The sequence below is a fragment of the Mirounga angustirostris genome, unplaced genomic scaffold (assembly GCF_029215605.1).
Source record: "Mirounga angustirostris isolate CCGP_5_RB_7025 unplaced genomic scaffold, mMirAng1.0.hap1 SCAF_2, whole genome shotgun sequence".
NCBI classification, from domain to species: Eukaryota; Metazoa; Chordata; class Mammalia; order Carnivora; family Phocidae; genus Mirounga; species Mirounga angustirostris.
This window is the reverse complement of record NW_026991710.1, coordinates 161,047,357-161,066,286: the sequence shown is the minus strand read 5'-3', so window position 1 is coordinate 161,066,286 and position 18,930 is coordinate 161,047,357. Positions and strand designations below refer to the sequence as shown.

Here is an 18,930-nt window from a genome sequence, read left to right as displayed (position 1 = left end):
AAAACTCTGTAAACTGGATGGAGTCACCCGCTTTGTTTTCTGGTCTCAAAGTGCCTTCTCAGTTGAAAGATATTTTACCATCCCTCTCCCACCCTCTAACAGTGTGGCAGAGGGAATGGGACATTTTTGACTTGAGGGCCTGCACTGTGCCCAGTGGAGGGCATTGCCCTCCAGGCAGGAAGGGGGCGTTTAGCCTATCCATTTCAGGTTTAAATCTGCCCTATGACTAAGACCAGTGGCTTGAAATTCCAGAAAAGCTCCTCTGTCATGGGCACAGCTTAACCCCAGGGACCAGAAGGCAGAGCCAAATGCAGGGAAGATGGCCCTGCTCTCAGCCGACTCAGGGAAAGAATGCGGTGGCTCTGAAGGGGGGGTGGGGGGAGGTGACAAGAAGCAGCTCCCACTCCCACTCTGGGTCCTGTAAGGACTGTGGTCAGGGAGGCAGAACCAGGGGGTTTGGTCTCAGACTGCTAAATACCCAGACTCTCTCATCTCTCCTACCTCAGTGAACCCCTCTCAGCAAGCAGGCATGAAGCTCAGGAATCTAGCAAGGCTTGGCTGTCCTAAGAAAGAACAACAGCTGTAGCTTGAGTCAAAAATAGAACCTGGAACAGTTCTGGCTGCCTGCTAGATCTGGCTTGCTTCTGAAAAGACAAGAAAGAAAAAAAGAAAGAAGACTTAAAAAAAAAAAAAAATTTTTTTTTTTGTCCCTCTGAACCAAGCAACTAAGTAAGAAACCCCACCATTCTCTCCTCCCCCAGCTCTGCACATCTTCAGACGAGAAACACCAGCCTCCCCCAGGCACTGGCCCAGCCCCTAGCAAACTGAAGCTTTCTGGATTCTCTACAACTGGGGGCTCCTGTGGGGCCCAGGTGGAGGGAAGCTAGCCAGTGGCCCTGGGGCTGTTCATTAGGCTGTATTTGTGTCTCTTCTCCCTGCCTGGGACCCTGGCCCACCAAACTCTGGGACTGTTCCTGACCTGTAAGGAGTCTTGTCTGAATTTAGCACTGGAAATGCAAAGGGGAAAGTGTGTGCCACTCAACTGAGCCACAGGCAAAGGAGGGAAATGTCAGATCATCCCTGCGCCATTTTCGTCATATATAGGTTATTCTGGATCCAGCAAAGGCTGGATTCTTGAGAAGAAAGCAAGTTCAGAGTAGCCACTGGCCAATTTAAATCACGTGGGGGCACCCCTACCTCTAGCCCCATGAGGAAAGATCTGGAGGCTCTCCCAGGGAAATTTGGAAAACCACAGCTTCCCTGTGTCACAATCTTCCCCTCCCCAGGACCTCAGTGTCTATGGCTTTAAGAAGAGTGGTCACTGAGCTCAATGGCTACCAGCTGTCCAAAGGCTGCTTACCTTCAGTTAGCAGGGCCCCCAGCAGGGTCTGGCCATTACTACCTGGCTTCTCCCTCTGACCCCCTCTGGGCTTTGCTGAGTCTAGATATTCCTGGGCTGCCCCAGATTTCCCCTCCTTTTTGTGGCTTTCTAGGATTGGGACAGCTCTGATGTTGCTAAGCCAGGTTCTCCATACCAAAATCCAACCCCCACAACTCTGAGGCCAGAGAAAAACAGCTCAGGTTATGACCGGGTCAGGTTCTAAGGTTTATGATCACAGATGGCTTCTTTCTACTCTCAAGCCATCCCAATGTGTCCAGGGGCAAAAAAAGCAGTTGTGCGAAGAGGCAAAAGGGAGCTTCTGTCCTGGGGTGGCCATCGGCCAATACAGCAGTTACCACCATCCCTGGGAGAGGGTCTAAGTATTTTTGAACAAAAGGCAAGGTTTAGAGACCTCTTAACCAAATGATGGAGATCCCTGAACCCATCTCTTAGGAAAGCTAGAGGTCTGGTGGGCTGCAGGGATGGTAAATGCTGGAATGTGGGCAAGGGCTGCAAAGGTTATGTAGCAGTCCTTCCTCCCCCCCCTCCCCTGGAGAATCCCAGTCTGTGCCTTGGGGAAGGCCTCTCACAGAGGCCTGAGTTACTGAGCAGGGGAGTGGGGAGAGGAGCCCTCCGTGACAGGCTCTGTACCCCTGCCTCCTGATGCCAGATCCCTGGCTCTCCCTCTCCCGGTAGGCCCCTCAGATCTCAGTGGCTATGATGTCCTCATAAGGGATGTCGGCCCCTTCAAGGTCAATTTCAAAGGGCTCCCCTGCACTGTCCCCACGGGCCAGTTGCTGCAGAGCCTTCTCCAGGCGCTGGTTCCGCTGGTACATGGCTAGGTAGCTCTGCTGTAACTGCTTCTGGTACTGGATCACCTTCTCTTTCTCCTCCTTCCACACCAGCCGCTCATGCTGGAAGCCTGACGACATCTGGTCGTGGCCTTGCCGCTCCTCCTTCAGCTCTGCACGCAGCCGCTCCAACTCCCGCTGCAGGGCGGGGATGTCCTCAGAGAAAGTAGTCCCTGGCCCAGGCCCCAGTCCTGGCCCCAGAGACACAGCATCCCGCTGCAGGGCAGCCTGGGCCCGCAGCTCCAGCAGCTCCTGCTCCAGCAGGTTCACCTTCTCTCGGAGAAGCTCAGACTCATTTTTCTTGCGCTGTAGCTCATTCTCACAGACCTCTAGCTCCAGGCCCTTGTTGCGCAAAGCGCTCTCCAAATCTTGAGTCTTCAGCTCCATGCCTTCCAGTTTGCCCCGTGTGTCCTTCAGCTGTGCCTTCAGACTGAGGATCTCACTAGCCTTGGCATTGATCTCTGTCTGGGACTCCTTCAGCTGCTGCTTCAGGAGAGAGATTTCACCTGACTTCTGGCACACCTGCCAAGGGTTGGGTGGGGGAGAAGAGAAAGTGCTAAGATGTAAGAGGTCCTTACCCGGGGCAAGTAACATCTTAAGTGCCTAAAGAATTAGGCTGGTCCTGACACGGTATCTCAGGAGCATGACGGTCTGGGTGACCCATGAAGGCCGAGCCCCTCTCTGAGCTTCCTTTCATTCTGTAGCCTGACTTGGTCCGTCCACATGCCTGCCTCAATCCCAAATCAGAGTCTAAATCTCAATCTGTACCCAAACCCACGGCTATGTGTAAATCAGTGACCACTACCCATAGCTCCATCATCCACACTTAACAATCAATGATATTGATTTCTGTGTCTGCCAAACTTCTATCATTCATGTTTGTGCCCATATCCTCTGACCTCACCCCTGTGCACACCCAGCTCCCCTCTCTCCCTACTGGGATAAAGACTGTCTTCAGTCATTAACCGCTGCACTCCAATGACAAGCAACACACCTGGCTCAGGGTGTCAAATTCAGATCTGCCACATGGAGAGCTACTATGTTCTCCCCCTGCCCCGCCCCTCCACCCTTTCTATTCTTATTTCTTTTCAAAAGTTGGCCAAGAGCAGCAGACAAAACCAAAGGCACTGATTCAGATCCACGGTCTCCGGGGTCTTGGTCATTTGGGGTCATAGGTGGCTCAAAAGAAGATCAAGACCAGTCTGGCCGGCCATGTCACAAGAATGACTTTTCTCCTGCCGGCCTGTGGGAAAGCTGGACAGAATGAAGGTCAGGGCCTGGGCCTCTATAGAATGGATTCTTGGATCAAGACCAGAAGCCACCTTAATTTCTCCTCACTTCACTCACAGTAGTAAACCCCAACCCCTTGTGCTCATGAGCCACTTATGAAGCAATGCAGAGCTCTACCCACAATGCTTGTGTGGGACCAAGGATGCCTTTCTAAGACCAAGCCTGTATTTGTTTCATGGAGGGAGCAACATACAGTCATGGTTGGGCCATGGGCCTGCCTTTGAGTCCTGGCTGGATCATATGATATGATTGGCTGGTCCTGGCGATATACTATGTTGGTGTTGTGGTACTATGGAGTAATGATTGAACTCTGGAGCCAAAGTGTTGAGATCAAATCCTGGCTCTGATACCTATTATGTGGTGACCCACCATGGGCAAGTCATTTAACTTGCTACTATAACCTCTCTGTGCCTCAGTTTCCTTAACTAAATTAAGGATTAGTAACAGTACCTACTTCATAGGGTTATTATAAGGATAAAATGGGAGAACCTAGGGCTTGGCACTTAATAAACACTTGATAAATTATTATCATTCTAAATATGTTTGTAATATATTTACGTGTTATTTTAAATATATATATATTTTTTATTGTTTTGCTGTACAGCCTGACTGGACAATCTGGGAATGAGGTCACGGCAATGCCCAGCGTAGTTGGGGGTTGGGCAAATAAGGATGGATGCCTAGTGCCAGAACTAGCTTATATCTCTGAGTTGCCCCAATGTGTCCTGAGCCCTGGCTGAAAAACAATGGCTGGGATGGGGTCTGCTTTGCCAACACCAATGGGAAAGCGGACAGGCACTGCTCCCACGGTCAGTATCCTTTCCTCTTTGGGAGACCTGGCAAACACAAGCGACTTTCCCTTCTCACCTGTCCAGTCCCCCTGTTCATCTCTGCCATAGAAAGGATCCTTTTCCTCTACTCCTGATAACACTTGTCATTCCAATTTCCAGAGTACGTACAGAAAGTTGCAGGGCATATAGGAAGCTGTGCTGCTGAGAATGTGTCCCCAGCACCTGCAGGTGGCGCTGGTCTGACCAGACACATTGCCTCCTCAGTTCCTTTCCAGGGTAGGAGTCTTTGGGGAGAATGCCAGAGCCACCATGCCCACACCCCTACCAGTGCCCCCCGCCCCCTGTACCACCTTGAGAGGCCCTTCAGGTGAGGAAAGCTACCTTCTGGAGAGCAGGATGTGGAAGCTAAGCAGGCTCTCCAGCAAAGCCAGGTCCAGATGCCTCGTTTCTAGGTGCTGTGTGCCCTTCTCTTGCTCATGTTTCCATTGCAGCCCACCAAACAAAGCCCCACTTACACTTCTGTGAGGAATGAGCCATTCTGTCAGTGATACCTGCCCCAAGTGAGGTCACTCTTCCTGGTGGGTGGGGTACCTTCTCTCAAAAGTAACAAGGTCTCTGCTCTCTTGTGGTCTCTTGAACCAGTGTGAACTCAGGCTCAGGAACAGCCTGTGCTTCCTTTGAGCCTCCCGCAAGAGGAAGTGGGTCGGCCCTCGGACTGCCCAATGAGGCCTCCGTGCTCCTGGTTCCAGCTTCTCAGTCAGTGACTCAGTTAGTAAATTCAGTTCTGGAGGCCATGAGGCCCTGGGGTAGCAGAGAGTAGGAAACTCACACAAATCATAGCCCCTACTTTGGGTCCCAAGGCTGGCACTTTGGCTCACTCTGCTTAGGCAATTTGTGTTCACACACCATGGGCTAGGACCTGGAGAAACAGGGACTGGCATCAAACACCTGACCCCCCACCCCCACCCCCCGCAGCCCACACGGTAAAGCCTCACCTCCCACTGGGTCTCTTCCAGCGCGGGGGCGAAACTGGTCTTCTCCTTCTCATAGGACCTAAGCTTGGTCTCCAGCAGGTTCTGCTCCTTCATGAGGCTCTCAAGTTCCTGCCGGAGCTGCCGCTTCTCCTGCTGGAGCTGGAGCACCTGGAGGTGCAGCCCCTGCTGCGTGCGCTGGCTCTTCTGGGAGGCTTGCTTCGGCTTGCTGCTGCCCTTCTGCTCCAGGCCCTCCCGCCCCTCCTTGCAGCGCCACTGCCGCTCTTCGGAGGCCTGGCTGGAGGGCAGCTCCTTCTCCTCCAGGCTGCGCTGCAGCTTTTGCAGCTCTCCTTCTCTCCCCAGCAGCTTCTGCTCAAGCTCCTGGATGGTGCACTCGTCTGTGGAGATGGGGCAACGCACACATGAGGAACCCTTGTCCACCTGGCTTGGGTGGGCCAGCTTGCTACCCCCATCAGAGAAAGACAGAGCCTTCAAGCTCATCATGTTGCTGTCCTGGAGGATGATGCCCTGGGTAATGTTGTGGGCTGAGCCCCCAAAACGGCTGGTGGGCCCCACTGGCGTAACCAGCGGGTCCAACTGGTAGCTGCTGCTGGTGCTGTGTGTGGGCAGGCTGGACATGGAGTTCCGGCCGGAGTCAGACAGCGCCCCAGAGCACAGGCTGGGCTTTGGCTCCTGTTCCTTGGGCCTGTCTGGAGGGGCAGGGTGCAGCTGGTGGCTGGAGCTCTCAGGGGACGAGTGGAGGATGGCTCCTGACCGCGGCAGCACCGGCTTGAACGCTGTGGGCCTCGCTGCACCCTTCTCTGAGCCCTGGTGAGGAAAACAACCGTATCCATCCCATGTCTTCCTTCAGGTCCCCTCGCACCCTTCCCTCCCTTGCCTGGGTATGTGTACCAGCCACACAGCATCCTTCTTGGTCATAGCCACAGGCATCCTTGCCTGTGGCTATGAAGCAGCTGAATATGGTGAGTGTCTCTCAGGAAGGAGAAATTCCTTTGTGTCCAGGGATGGCCATCCTTAAGGATGACTCAGGCATTTTGTTTTATAAACTACCAACCTGTCATAAGCTTGTCCCCACCCTCCTGAGATGACAAACAGCATTTTTAGGTTCACTGGCTGAAACCCCTGGGCCACGGCTCTGGCTCTGGGTCTCTGGGTGGTAGAGGGTAAAGCAATTAGGCTGGATGAGCATGGTGCCCTTGTAGAGGTCAATCCCTTCTTCACCTTCACTGCCCCTTCCAGTAGGCCAGGAGTAAGAAAACTGGCTATGACCAGTATTGAAGGGGTGGGAGGATCACTTGAAATAACAATCCTTTTCTGAAAATTGTCATTTTCATTGGGAGAGTGCACGGCAGTCTACAAGCCCTTTAACTTGAAAAACTGAAAGCTCTTTGCAAACTAAGGGGGTCTCTTCTGAGTATAGCAAACCCATGGATTCATCCCCCCAGGTGGGGGCAAAGGCTTAACTAGGAAAATTTTCAGGTCCGCTGGTGGGACCCATGAAAGCTTGAGGTGGCACAAGGGCTGGATTTCTGAGTATGTAGGGCTCTTTTAATCTCATCCTTGCTAACCTGATGATGACAAACTTGGCTCTTATACAGCAGCCAAAGATATTTCCAAGGCCCAGCTTGAGTGAGGAGCTGCGGCACCACAGAGGAGCGAGTGAGGGCAAGGCCCACCTCCAGGAGTCTGCGAGCAAAGAAGCGGCTAGCTCTCTCCAAGTGGACTCTCCGTTGGCTCTTACAGAGACAACAGAGCTCCCTCCTCTTGCCATGCACTTGAAAATGCTGCTCTTGGTCCTGCTTTGACAACCAGTTGCATTCCAGTAGAGCTCAGAAAGGCTTTCATTCCCCTTTGCTCTTTGATTAGGGCTCACCCAAGGCTTCCAGATTAGGGGATTGACCAGTGCTTCAATTCCCTCGTCCAGCCTTTGATCTCTGTGGTGTAACTGAGCACTTCCGCCCTTACCACCACTGTTCTGGCCTCTTGGAGGGTTAAATGTTAGTGTCACCGCCTCCATTCCCCTCCCTGCCTCCCTGCTCTTTACCCCCATTTTGTCTCTATTGGTTTTCTGACCCACCCACCCTTACCAGAGACCCTTGCTTACCATTTCTAGCTGATTGGAGAAGGGCATAAGCTTGGGTGGGGTGGACGGGCCAAAGTCCACCCCAGGCTGGCCGCCCATGTCCCCACTAGACAGTGCAGTGTAATCTGGGTGGTGGGAGCCCCGGGCTTTCTGGCTGACCTTGATGTAGAAGAAGTCTTCACTCTTTCCCATTTTGGAGCTGGACTTGCCATGGCCTGAGTCCTGAGAGAAGCCAAATCTCAGCAGCCCATCTGAATACCGATTGAGCTTCTTGAGATGGGAGGATTTGCCCAGCTTGTACCGTGAAGCCCGGCAGTGCTTGCCGTGGAAGCTGTGGCCAGAGATGAGGCTACTGACACTGCCCATGCTGGCTTGGGGCCAAGGACAGACAGGGCAGAATGGGGATCTGGTGTGGCTGCAGCAGCAAAGGGCAGTCCTGGTACCACGAGGGAACTGTGGTCATAGCAGAGGCCTCGAGGAGCCTGGGAGAGCTGAACACCTGGAAGGGGACAGAAGGCAAAAGTCAGCCTGAGAAGGGACAGTCACTGCACAGTCCTCAATGGTGACTTGGAGAGGAGTTGGTTCAGACTGCTAGATCTGAGCAGTAGAGAAAGTATGCTTCTCCTAACGAAAGCTCAGCCCTGACTGTTACTGGACTCTTTGTTCATTCTTCCTTTGTCTGCTAATTCAACAAACATTCACTGAGACCCTCCTTTGGGATGGCCCTCCTCTAAGTCCCGGGATATTGTAGTGACTAACACGGCTACGGTCCCTGCACTTGCGGGACTTGTGCTCAGAGTAGTGTGGACAGGCCATCAGCAAATCAGTATCTACTATTCTTAGTGATATATGTGCTATGGGGGAAAACTAAGCAGAGTAAGTGTAGAATTCTGGGAGGTGGTTATTTTATATGGGTGGCACAAGGGAGGCCTCTCAGTTGTGGTATCATTTGAAGAAACCTCAAGAAAATGAGTGAGCAAGCCAGGTGGAAATCTGGGGCAAGAGAAAAGAAGCTCAGAAGCCCCAAGAACAAAAGCCCTAAGTCCCTGTGGTGGACTGTGCTTGGCATATGTGAGACCAGTCAAGAGACCAGTCTGGCTGGAGAATAGTTAGCAATGAGGGTGGGGGGAATAGGACAGGCAGAAGTCAAAACTAGCAGGTACCAGGAAACATAAAGCCTCGTTGGGCATAGGGCTGGGATTTAACTCTGATTGAGATGAGGAGCCCCTACATGGCTTTAAGCAGTTGATTACTTGATCGTAGGCTGCAGAGGGTCACTCTGGCTGCAGGGTGGAAAAGGAGCTGCTGATGGGCCTGGGTGGAAGTGGTGGGCTAGTTACATTAGGCGAGTGACTAACACGACTGGGCCAGGGTGGTAGCAGTGGATTACATTTTAGATGTAATTTTAAAGTCCAGCTGATAGGATTTGCTACAGGACTGGATGCAGGGAATGAGAGCAAGAGAGGAGTCAAGATGACCTCAATATTTTTATCCAAGCAACTAGAAGACATAAGTTGCCATTTATTGAGGTACAAAAGACCACAAAAAGAACCAGTTTAGGATGAGGTGGGGGTGGAAAATAGGAGTTTGGTTTAAGACATTAAGTTTGCAGAGCCTATTAGACATCCAAGGAGTGCTATAGAGTAGGCAGTAGGATGGGTGGAGAGCTGCAGATTTCCATGTAAAAGCTGTTGATTATAGAAGCCAGCTATGCAACTAGGTGACATAACTACGGAAGTGAAGGCGGGAAGATAAGAGAAGTCTGAGGACTGGTTCATGGAGGTCAGAAGGTGAGGAGGAATGAGGAAGAGAAACTGAGAAGGCTCTGACTGATAAAGGAGACCTAAGAAAGAAACTGTTTTGTAAGGATGGTGTCAGGTGCTGCTGCTGCTGACTGAGAGTTGGTCAACAGGTCAGGCCATGTGGAGGTAGGTTGTCACTGACCTTGATGAGAGCAGTTTGGCTGGAGGGGTGGAAACCAAGGCCTGACTGGAGAGGATTCCGCAGAGAAAGAAGAGGGAAATAATTGTACCCCCGAATGTTGAGAAGTTTAAAGTGCTTTTAAAAGTAATAGGAATGTCCAATCCAGGAATCACACTACTGGGTATTTACACTAAAAATACAACAACACTAATTCAAAGGGATACACGTACCCTATGTTGATTGCAGCATTAGTTATAATAGCCAAACTATGGAAGCAGCCCGAGGGGGATGGATGGATAAAGAAGAGGTGAAATATATATATATATATATGAATGATGGACTGTTACTCAGCCATAAGATAGAATGAAATCTTGCCATTTGCAACAACATAAATGGAGCTAGAGAGTATAATGCTAAGTGAAATAAGTCAGTCAGAGAAAGACAAATACCATATGATTTCACTCATATGTAGAATTTAAGAAACAAAATAAATGAGCAAAGGGGAAAAAAGAGAAAAAGGCAAACCACAAAACAGACTCTTAACTAGAGAACAAAGTGATGGTTACCAGAGGGGAGGTGGGTGCAGGGATGGGTGAAATAGATGATGGAGATTAAGGAATCCACTCGTCAGTGATGGGCACCCAGTAAGTATGAAAGTGTTGAATCACTACTATACATTAACTATACTGGAATTAAAATAAAAAACTTAAAAAAAAGTAATAGGAATGCATTTTATAACCAATGCTGAGAATAACAACAACCTTGCCAGTCACCACACAGAGGAATACATTGGGATGTCAACACCAGCACATTTGCAAATTTGGACAAATCTCTAAGCTTAGGCCACATGACTTTCAAAGCTGGGAAAATCTATGTGGTTGTCATGCATTGTGAAGGAGTATTTCTTTTTTTCTTTTTTTTTTTTTTTTGGATGGTTGAAAGATAACTATCTCTAACAGCAGGATCATAATACAAATTATTTTTTTTTCCCGGTCTGCTGCATATTTTTTTTAATTTTTTTTATTCTTATGTTAATCCCCATACATTACATCATTAGTTTTAGATGAAGTGTTCCATGATTCATTGTTTGTGCATAACACCCAGTGCTCCATGCAGAATGTGCCCTCCTCAATACCCACCACCAGGCTAACCCATCCTCCCACCCCCCTCCCCTCCAGAACCCTGTTTGTTTTTCAGAGTCCATCGTCTCTCATGGTTCGTCTACCCCTCCGATTTCCCCCGCTTCATTCTTCCCCTCCCGCTACCTTCTTCTTCTTCTTTTTTTTTTTCCTTAACATATATTGCATTATTTGTTTCAGAGGTACAGATCTGAAATTCAACAGTCTTGCACAATTCACAGCGCTTACCAGAGCACATACCCTCCCCAGTGTCCATCACCCAGTCACCCCATCCCTCCCACCCCACCCCCCACTCCAGCAACCCTCAGTTTGTTTCCTGCAATTAAGAATTCCTCATATCAGTGAGATCATATGATACATGTCTTTCTCTGTTTGACTTATTTCACCCAACATAATACCTTCCAGTTCCATCCACGTCGTTGCAAATGGCAAGATCTCATTCGTGAAGGAGTATTTCTTAGTTAAAAGATAGATGATGGGGGTGGGGGGACTATGAGTTTAATAAAACAGGAAATGCAGAAGAAACCTTGTATTCTTTATTCTGCTCTAAATTACACCGTTAATCCTAAAGGTGTGAAAGAAGTCCCAGGCAGGTTATAGGGCACTGTATGTGCAGAGTGGAAGAAAGGACTCTTCAGACTCTGAATATGAAGGCTTGGATTCAAACTTGCATTGTTAGCCTGAACTGTAAAGTAGTTATGTTATGAATAAATGCATTCTATATTCCATTAGTAGAGGCACAACACAACAAGACATCATGGTGTAAGTACAATGTATGCTTTCTTTGAAAAGTTTTTATTAAGTTGATGGTTTCTTAGAATCAAGGAAACACAGTTATGCTACCTCATAGGATTGTTAAGAGAAGTTTATGAGACACCAAAATAAGCTAATAGGCCTGGTACGTTTACTAAATGCCTACACAGTAGGCACCCCATAACTGGCAGGTATTTTCCTTGGTATTTATCGTTGTTCTCTGCAGCATTCTTCATCCCCATTTATCTTCAATGCCTCACCTCATCTTCCAGAACTAGTGCTCTCCGTTCCATTGGGATGCAACTTTCCTGCATCCCAATCCCCAATGATGTTACTTAGGAGTACAGAGATCCTCTGCTAATTTACCAGTTGATGATGACAAAATGTGTTTTTCACCCCCATATCTTCCATCTCTTGCTTAACTGGGCCTTCAGATCCTAAGAAGCAAAAATTCTACTGTTGTCCCATGTAGGGAAGCTATTTTTAGCCAAAAGCCTCTCCTGCACTCTGCGCACTACACCACTTGGGCAATGAGTGACTTACTTTTTGCCCATCCAGTACACATTTATGAACATTTATATATACAATGTTGTAGAGATAAGACAGTTGGCTATGGCCTCACACAGATATGAATTTCAAAATTAACCTCTCTGAGGTTTCCTTGCTTATAAATTGGAAAAAATAACTATTTCATAGGACCAATATGAGGATAAAGCAAACTAACAAGTCAAGGGCAGTGCTGGGCACATGGTTAGTGTTCTACAAATGCATGTGTGATCAACTGAAGGCCAAGATGAGGGTGTTACCCTCAAGAAGCATACAGCATAGCTGGAGTATAACTATAGTATCCGTCAGACATGCTACATAAATCTGTTCATGGCTCTCCTGTTCCGGGACCATCTCCTCTCATGCAATCCTTGAGATGGTCTCCAAATTTGTCTTTCCCCAGTCTGTTCTTCTTAAGCAGCTGAAGTGTAAGTGTCATGCTCCCTGATGGTAATCCTTCAAAGCTTTGAACTGTTCCTAGAATAAGCAGGCCTTGGTTTCTATCTATTGCTCCAATCTTATCTCGTCCCATTCTTTCCTTGCTCACACCTGAAAGGATAGCCAGACTCATCTCTCCCCTATTGGTGAACACACCAAGCCTTTCCCCACTGAGGAGCTTTCACACCTGATGCTACCTCTGCTGACAATTCTCTTTCCTTAGCTCTTCACACAGATCTTTCTCATCCTTCAGTTCTAAATTCAAATATATTACCTCTGCAGTGACCTATGGTTACCCTTGAAAAAAATCCAAGTCCCCCATTACTCTCTATTATACCAGCCTGTTTATTTCCTTCATAACAATTGCTTAACCTGAAACAATATTATTTTTTAATTTGTTTATTGTGTGCATCTTCACCAGTATATATAAGTTCTATGAAAGCAAAGACTTCAAATCTATAGCTCCTAGAACAAAATGAGGAAGTGAGGCATGAGGTTACATGATGTGGCCCTTGTCATTTAACTGGCCAGTGGCTAAGCTGGGACATAAACCTAGACCCAAATTCCAGGGTCTCCATGCTACAGCACAATGCTGGGGACTGCAGGTAAGGCTCAGAGATGTTAGGGCTCCCATTGTGAATAACAAAATAAGTTTCCAGGGATGGGGAAGAGAAAGCCTGGAGGAGAAGTCAGGGTCCGTGGTCTCTAGCCATAGTCACATTTCCCTTTTGGGAAGATGACAACAAGGTTTTAGGAATAGGTAAGCTTCTTGGTTCACCTGAGTAGCAATGTGGATGACCCGTGATGCCTGAATACTGTGCTAGGCCCTAGAGGATTGGGAGGAGGAAGACAAATGATGCCAGGGAGTGCAGGAGAAGAGTGGGTGCAGGATGGTGGCCTTTGGTCCCCTGAGTGCATTCCTGTCCCATAGCGCCAGATCTCTATTCTCCATTTCCTAGGTCTTGACACAGAGAAGAGTTCTGAAGTTTGGGATTATCTCCAGATGCACTTGAAGCTAAACTAATTACCTTTCAGTGTCTAGACTTGTTCTTTTATCAACTTGGAGAGAGCATCACAGAAAATGTGGCTATGATCCATCCTAGTTCCCAAACCCTAGGTCTTCCCATCCACCCACCCCTGCCAGACTTGCTATCTATGTACTCAGGAAGGACAAGGCATAGCGGCACATTTGTATTCCTGGGAAACAAATCCCTACTGGCCCAAAGTACTGTACGTACTTAGGGTAAAAAATAAGCAATCACGCAGATCCTGGAGGTTCAAGAAGGGGAAAGAAAGAGGGAAGAGGACAAGAGAGGAAAAATAACGGAGCCATAGAACCTCTCACTGAGCATGTCACAGCAACATTCTCCTGCATGACCTCCTACTGACTTTCCAGAAAGAGTCAAACAAGAATTAGACTCCAGGTTTAAGAGAAGGGAAGAAAAGAAAAGAACAGCCAAAAACATCTGGTAGAAAAGGATCCCCTAGCCTATACTTCTCAAAATTTGGCCCCAGGGAATTCAGGAGACTTCCCCCCCAGTACCAGGCCAGTCCTCCCTGTCCCCTACTTGACCCCACCCCCTGCCTGCCCTCAGTATGGCTGCTACAACAGGACCAGAAATCTTGGAATCTTGGAATCTTGGGAAGCCCTCCCTTTTGAGCTGCTTCTACTCCCAGCACAGCTGCTTTTCCCCCACACCAGTTTGCACTCTCCTTCCCCAAAGAAACCAGGGCTCATGCCAGAGCGACATATCTCTCTGATCCCCTTTTATGGAATGTGGAGATGGAGACATGGAGTTGAAAAGGGGTCTGTCTAGACTCAGGAAGGTGAGAAAGAATATTACTCACCCTCCCATCCCAAACCCTGAGGAAAAGCAGCTATGGCCTTACCCACAGGAATCCAGACTTTTGGCCTAGGAAGAGTGAGCATCTTTACCCACTGTCTCCTCTGCCCTTGCCCAGTCTGGAGAGGTCGCTCACAAGATCAGCATGCTCAGCCTCCGGAAGGGTTATTTTTCCATCAGCTCCACCTTCTCTCCCCCCTTCCCCTCCCCCTGTCTCTCCTCCCCTCTCAGTCACTGCCCAGGGAGTTGTCCTGCAGGAAGGTCCAGCAGGAACCCACTGCCTTGCTGTGGGACATCTCTGCACTCTGCCTGGCACCCTCCCACCAAGATGCCAAAGCCCAGTGCTCACTGGAGACTTTGGGGAGGAACAAATAGCTTAGTCTTAGATTACTGACTTAACTAATGACTCCCTGAGATGCGAGCAAGGAAAGGAAGTGAAACCAGAGAAACTGCTGTATCACCCGAGTGCACCTCCTCCTCCACCCCACCCTCCCATGCTCAGACTCCAGGTTCCTGCAACACTGTTTCCTAAGACTTGAACAGACTTTGGAACTGCTTCAAAGAGGGTCCATAAGGTGAAAGGCAGCAGGCATTGGAGGGAGCAGCCACCTAGACTGTGATGAACAGGCTCCCTCCAGGCAAGGTATCTCACCAATGCTTGCTCTGGTACCTGACATGCTGCTCTTAGAGCCTTCTTCATCCACTAACTTTAATTTTAATCCCTTTGTAAAATACTGAAATACTATAAAAATAATCTAAGTAACTTGTGCAGAATTGACAATTGTTAAAATGCTACTTGTTTTAGAAATAAAACATCTCAAAGTTAAAATCCCCATTACTTCTTCCTTTCTCCTTTTCTCCATATCTCTCTCCCCAGGGAGAATCCCTATCGTGGATTATGTATGTACATTTTTTAAATCATTAAATATTCTTAACATAAAGAATAGTATAGGTATTGCTTTTTTACTTTACATAAATGGTATCCTGATGTATGTATCATTCTGCAACCTTGATTATTTTATTCAACATGATATATTTGGGACCAGTTCATGTTCCTTCTTTTACCTGCTGCGCAGTAGTATCCTACTACATTTCACTCATTCCTCCCTACTCAGATGTTTCCATTTTGTTGCTAAAATACTCTTGTATATCACTACTTCTCCACATGGGTGGGAAGTTTTCTAGGATTTATTTTCTTTGAGTCTTAGATGTCTAGTTTTTAGGAGAGGTGACATCTGAGACCCTTATTGGCCAATACATCACAAGAGGGCAGTAAGAATGGGACAGAAACCCCAAATCACACTTCACCATATTCCTCTGGGATGAGGAAGTGGCACACTGCTGTTGTTAATAAGAGGGTGCCACTGGCAGAGCGGAGGCAAGAGGCAGCAACCCTGTGATGGAGTGGGGGCGGGGGCGGGGAGGGGGTAAAGGAGTTTTGACTAAACAGAGAGATCATCCTGTTGCAAGTGATGGAGGGCCTCCCTGCTCTGAGGCAGTCTGGACAATGAGGGCAGCATCTTCCATGGTCAAAGTTTCATAATGCTAGAGATAGTAGGACCTCAGAGATCCTTTACCCCAACTCCTTTACTACACAAAGGCTACATGGAAGCCCAGAGCAAGGAAGGGACTTGCCCAGGTCACATCAGGAGTCCTGGACTCAAAATTCCCATTTTACCAATAGAATAGGGCCAATTGGGTTCCATTTTCCAGTCTGGGGGTGGGGCTCTATGTGGGCCACATGTGTATGGAGGGGCTGTAGGGACTGTGTTTGTGTGTGTGTGTGTGTGTGTAAGGCTGCCTGATAAAAATGGGATTCCATCCTGTGGGCTGGCAGTGCTGCACCATTCAGAGAGGATCACTCAGTGGGTATAGTGACTGAGAAGGCAGAGGAAGCCACTGTAGGCTCCACATGGGCCCCAGCCATAGATGGGGGAGCTGACCTGCCTCCAGGAATGGCTGGTGGTTGCTGGGCTGGGGCCAGAGCTCTGCTTGCAACTGCCTCCTTCCTTCTGGTGGGATGTCACCAGTCTAGGATAATTTTGAGTCTTAGCCATGGGAACCATACCTATGCATCCTCATGTTTAGTTCCATCTGTGGAAGTTGGAGAATTTCACACTATTATTCATTTACATTGTCCCTCAAGGTGGACCATATGCCAAGCAACATGTTGGGTGCTGAGAAAAAGAGGGGCAAGGCCTCACAAGGAACTTGATTTGGTACTGAAACTGTAGCTTCCTCTCAAAGGAAGAATATAGCCCTCTTCCAGGCCTGTCTAGTGTGGCCCTAGGGGAAGACCTGCAGACCACAAGAAGCCTCTCTGCTGGGCCCACATTTGCTACTCAGTGCTTGGCTCACTAGGCACTCAGCCTTCAAGGCCTCGTGATGGCTCCTGCATTATTTAACCTTTCAGGGATGAACGGTTATCTCTCCAATTATCTTTTAAACCTTCCTGAAGGCAGGAAGGGCTGAAGCTTCTTTGTATCCCACACAGTGCTAAGAACACAGTAGGTGCTCAATACATGATTTTAATAAAGTCAGCTCACAGGGAGCACAGGGATTTACTGAGCGAGCTTGTGGAAGGGAAGGTGAGGCACAGGGAGGATATATGACTTAAACTGAGATCCCACAACAGAGACATAGGAAGCCAAGTCTTCAAACCTAGAATCCAAATCTGGTTTCAATCCAAATTTCCATCTTTTAGACTTTATTTGAGTCAACTGGCCGCTTGGGCAAAGTAAGTTTCCCCTCTCCTTCACTTCCCAGTCCTGTTCCAAGTTTTTGGCCAAGAACAGAAATATGAGGCAGTGTCTGTTTTTAAGGATCTGGTTGAGAGACAAGACAGGTACACCTAAATAAAAAGAGGGTAAAAAGCAGCACTGGTTTAACTGAAAATACAGGAGGGACTGGCAGGAGTTTGCTGAATCGGACCAGCTCTCTCTACCCCCAGCACATGAGTGCTTTTTAATTTTTTTTCTTTTGTATGGAAGTGAGGTAAAGGTTCTCACTGCATTGTCTGCCTGTTACAGATTGAAGGTTTGTGTCCCCCATAAAAATTATATGTTGAAGTTCTAACCCCCAATGTGACCAATAGTATTAGGAGGTAAGCAATTAGTTTTAGATGAGCATGAGGATAGGGCCCTTAGGGTGGGATTGGTGTCCTCACAAGAAAAGACCAGAGAGCTTGCTCTGTTCATTTGTTCTCATTCTGTCTCTCCCTCTCTCTTCCTGTCAAGTGAGAATACAATAAGAAGGTGGCCATCTGAAAGCCAGAAAGAGAGCTCTCACCAGAGACCTAATCTGCCAGTGCCTTGATCCTAGACTTCCAGTCTCCAGAACTGTGGGAAATAAATGTCCGTTGTTAAGCCCCCCAGTGTGTGGTATTTTGTTAGAGCAGCCTGAGCTAAGACAGCACCCCCCCTACACACACACACATACACACACACCAGATACCTGGCAGAAGACACTGCCTGGGCAGTCAGGTTACCCATTGTCTTCACAGTCTTCCCTCCTGCTTCTCTGTCTGCTTGGTGTTGATAGCCCCAAAGTGCAGAGAACTGCTGTTCTTGTGGAGAGTCCTATAATGGAAAGATGCTTGGTGGGAAGTCAGGAAAGCTGAGTTCTAGTTCTAATTCTGCCTCACCACAGCTCTGGGATACACAAACAGTTCACTTTCTGGACCTACCTGCTAGGACTTCTTTGCTCCTTTAAGCAAAGTCCCCAAAGACAGGATCTGTGCCTGCACAGTTGTGGGTCCATAGGAGGAACCATCAGATACCATTCAATTAGGCCCCCTACATAGTGGTATGTTCTATCTGCATTATCGCATTAGGCCCTCAACAAAGGATCACAGATTGATGGATCTGTTTTGCCATCCAGCATGAGATTTAACATGCCAGCATCTCTATTTCCTTGTGTCAGATGAGCATAGCTGATACCTAACTCACAGAGCAGGTATTCACAGGATTAAATGAAATCACATATTTGATAATGGTTGGCCCCAGTAAGAAGAATGGTACACAGGGGATGAATTTAAACCAAGTGCTTGTGAAATTATAAGTCGGTATCGAAAGATGCTAGAACTAGAGCTTCACATGTCTTGAAGTTAAAAGAGCAGGTCTTTACCTATAAATACAAAGAACAAACTGGTGGTTGCCAGAGGGGAGGGGGGATGGGCAAAATGGGGGAGTAGAAGATACAGGCTTCCAGTTATGGAATGAACAAGTCATGGGAATAAAAGGCACAGCATAAGGAATATAGTCAATGATAGTCAATGATATTGTAATTGCAGTATATGGTGACAGATGGTAGCTGTACTTGTGGTGAGTATGGATAAACTTGTCAAATCACTGTATTATACCTAAAACTAATGTAACATTGTGTGTAAGCTACATTCAAATAAAAAAAAAAAAAGCAGGTCTTTAGGGAAAGATTACCACCCCCCACTCCCACCCCATCTCCCTGTGGCAGGCATGGCTGGATTCATGGGGACTTGTCCAGCAGCCAGACCTGCCTCTCTGCCTCCAAGAGGGCAGCTGGGGCTTGCAGAGATGTGAGAGCAGCTCTGGGGCATCTGCCAGCTGGGGCTGGAGGGGGCGGGGGCTGGGGGTGGCTGGTGGGTGGGCCCCTAGCCAGCTCCCCAGCAGAGGTCTCTCTGGGGCTAAATGGGACATGTGCCCAGAGTTAATTGACTCCCCTTTCAAGATGACTCTCTCCCTGACCCTCTGTTCCTCCCCCTAGTACACTGACTGATTCAGCTTTTCTTATCTAGAATTCCAGTGTTTGTATTCCTGTTCTTGACCTCTCCTCCTATTTGCTGCTCTAGATGAGGGTTGGGGGCTGGGGCTGGGGCCAGGGCTGGGGCAGGTTAATCATCTCAGCTCAGACTGCAAGTCCTCG

At 48.3% G+C, this 18,930-nt stretch overlaps 1 protein-coding gene across 1 annotated transcript; it reads right to left on the bottom strand.

The window, feature by feature from the left end:
* Positions 1-1,418: 1,418 nt before the first annotated feature.
* LZTS1 (leucine zipper tumor suppressor 1) lies at positions 1,419-17,662 on the bottom strand. Its single transcript, XM_045879969.3, has 4 exons — positions 17,485-17,662; positions 7,410-7,887; positions 5,309-6,112; positions 1,419-2,754 (listed from the first exon to the last, which is right to left on the bottom strand). Exons 2-4 carry the CDS (start codon positions 7,752-7,754, stop codon positions 2,083-2,085), a joined length of 1,821 nt encoding a protein of 606 aa, XP_045735925.1. The 5' UTR covers positions 7,755-7,887; positions 17,485-17,662; the 3' UTR covers positions 1,419-2,082.
* Between the last annotated feature and the right edge of the window lie 1,268 nt (positions 17,663-18,930).

Bases quoted from the DNA above. Each gene is read 5' to 3' on its own strand.
- LZTS1 (XM_045879969.3), bottom strand. From the start codon at position 7,754: ATGGGCAGTGTCAGTAGCCTCATCTCTGGCCACAGCTTCCACGGCAAG. The intron at 6,113-7,409 runs GTAAGCAAGGGT...TTTCCTCACCAG, and splicing joins TCTCCAATCAGCTAGAAATG to GGCTCAGAGAAGGGTGCAGC. The intron at 2,755-5,308 runs GTGAGGCTTTAC...AACCCTTGGCAG, and splicing joins TGGAAGAGACCCAGTGGGAG to GTGTGCCAGAAGTCAGGTGA.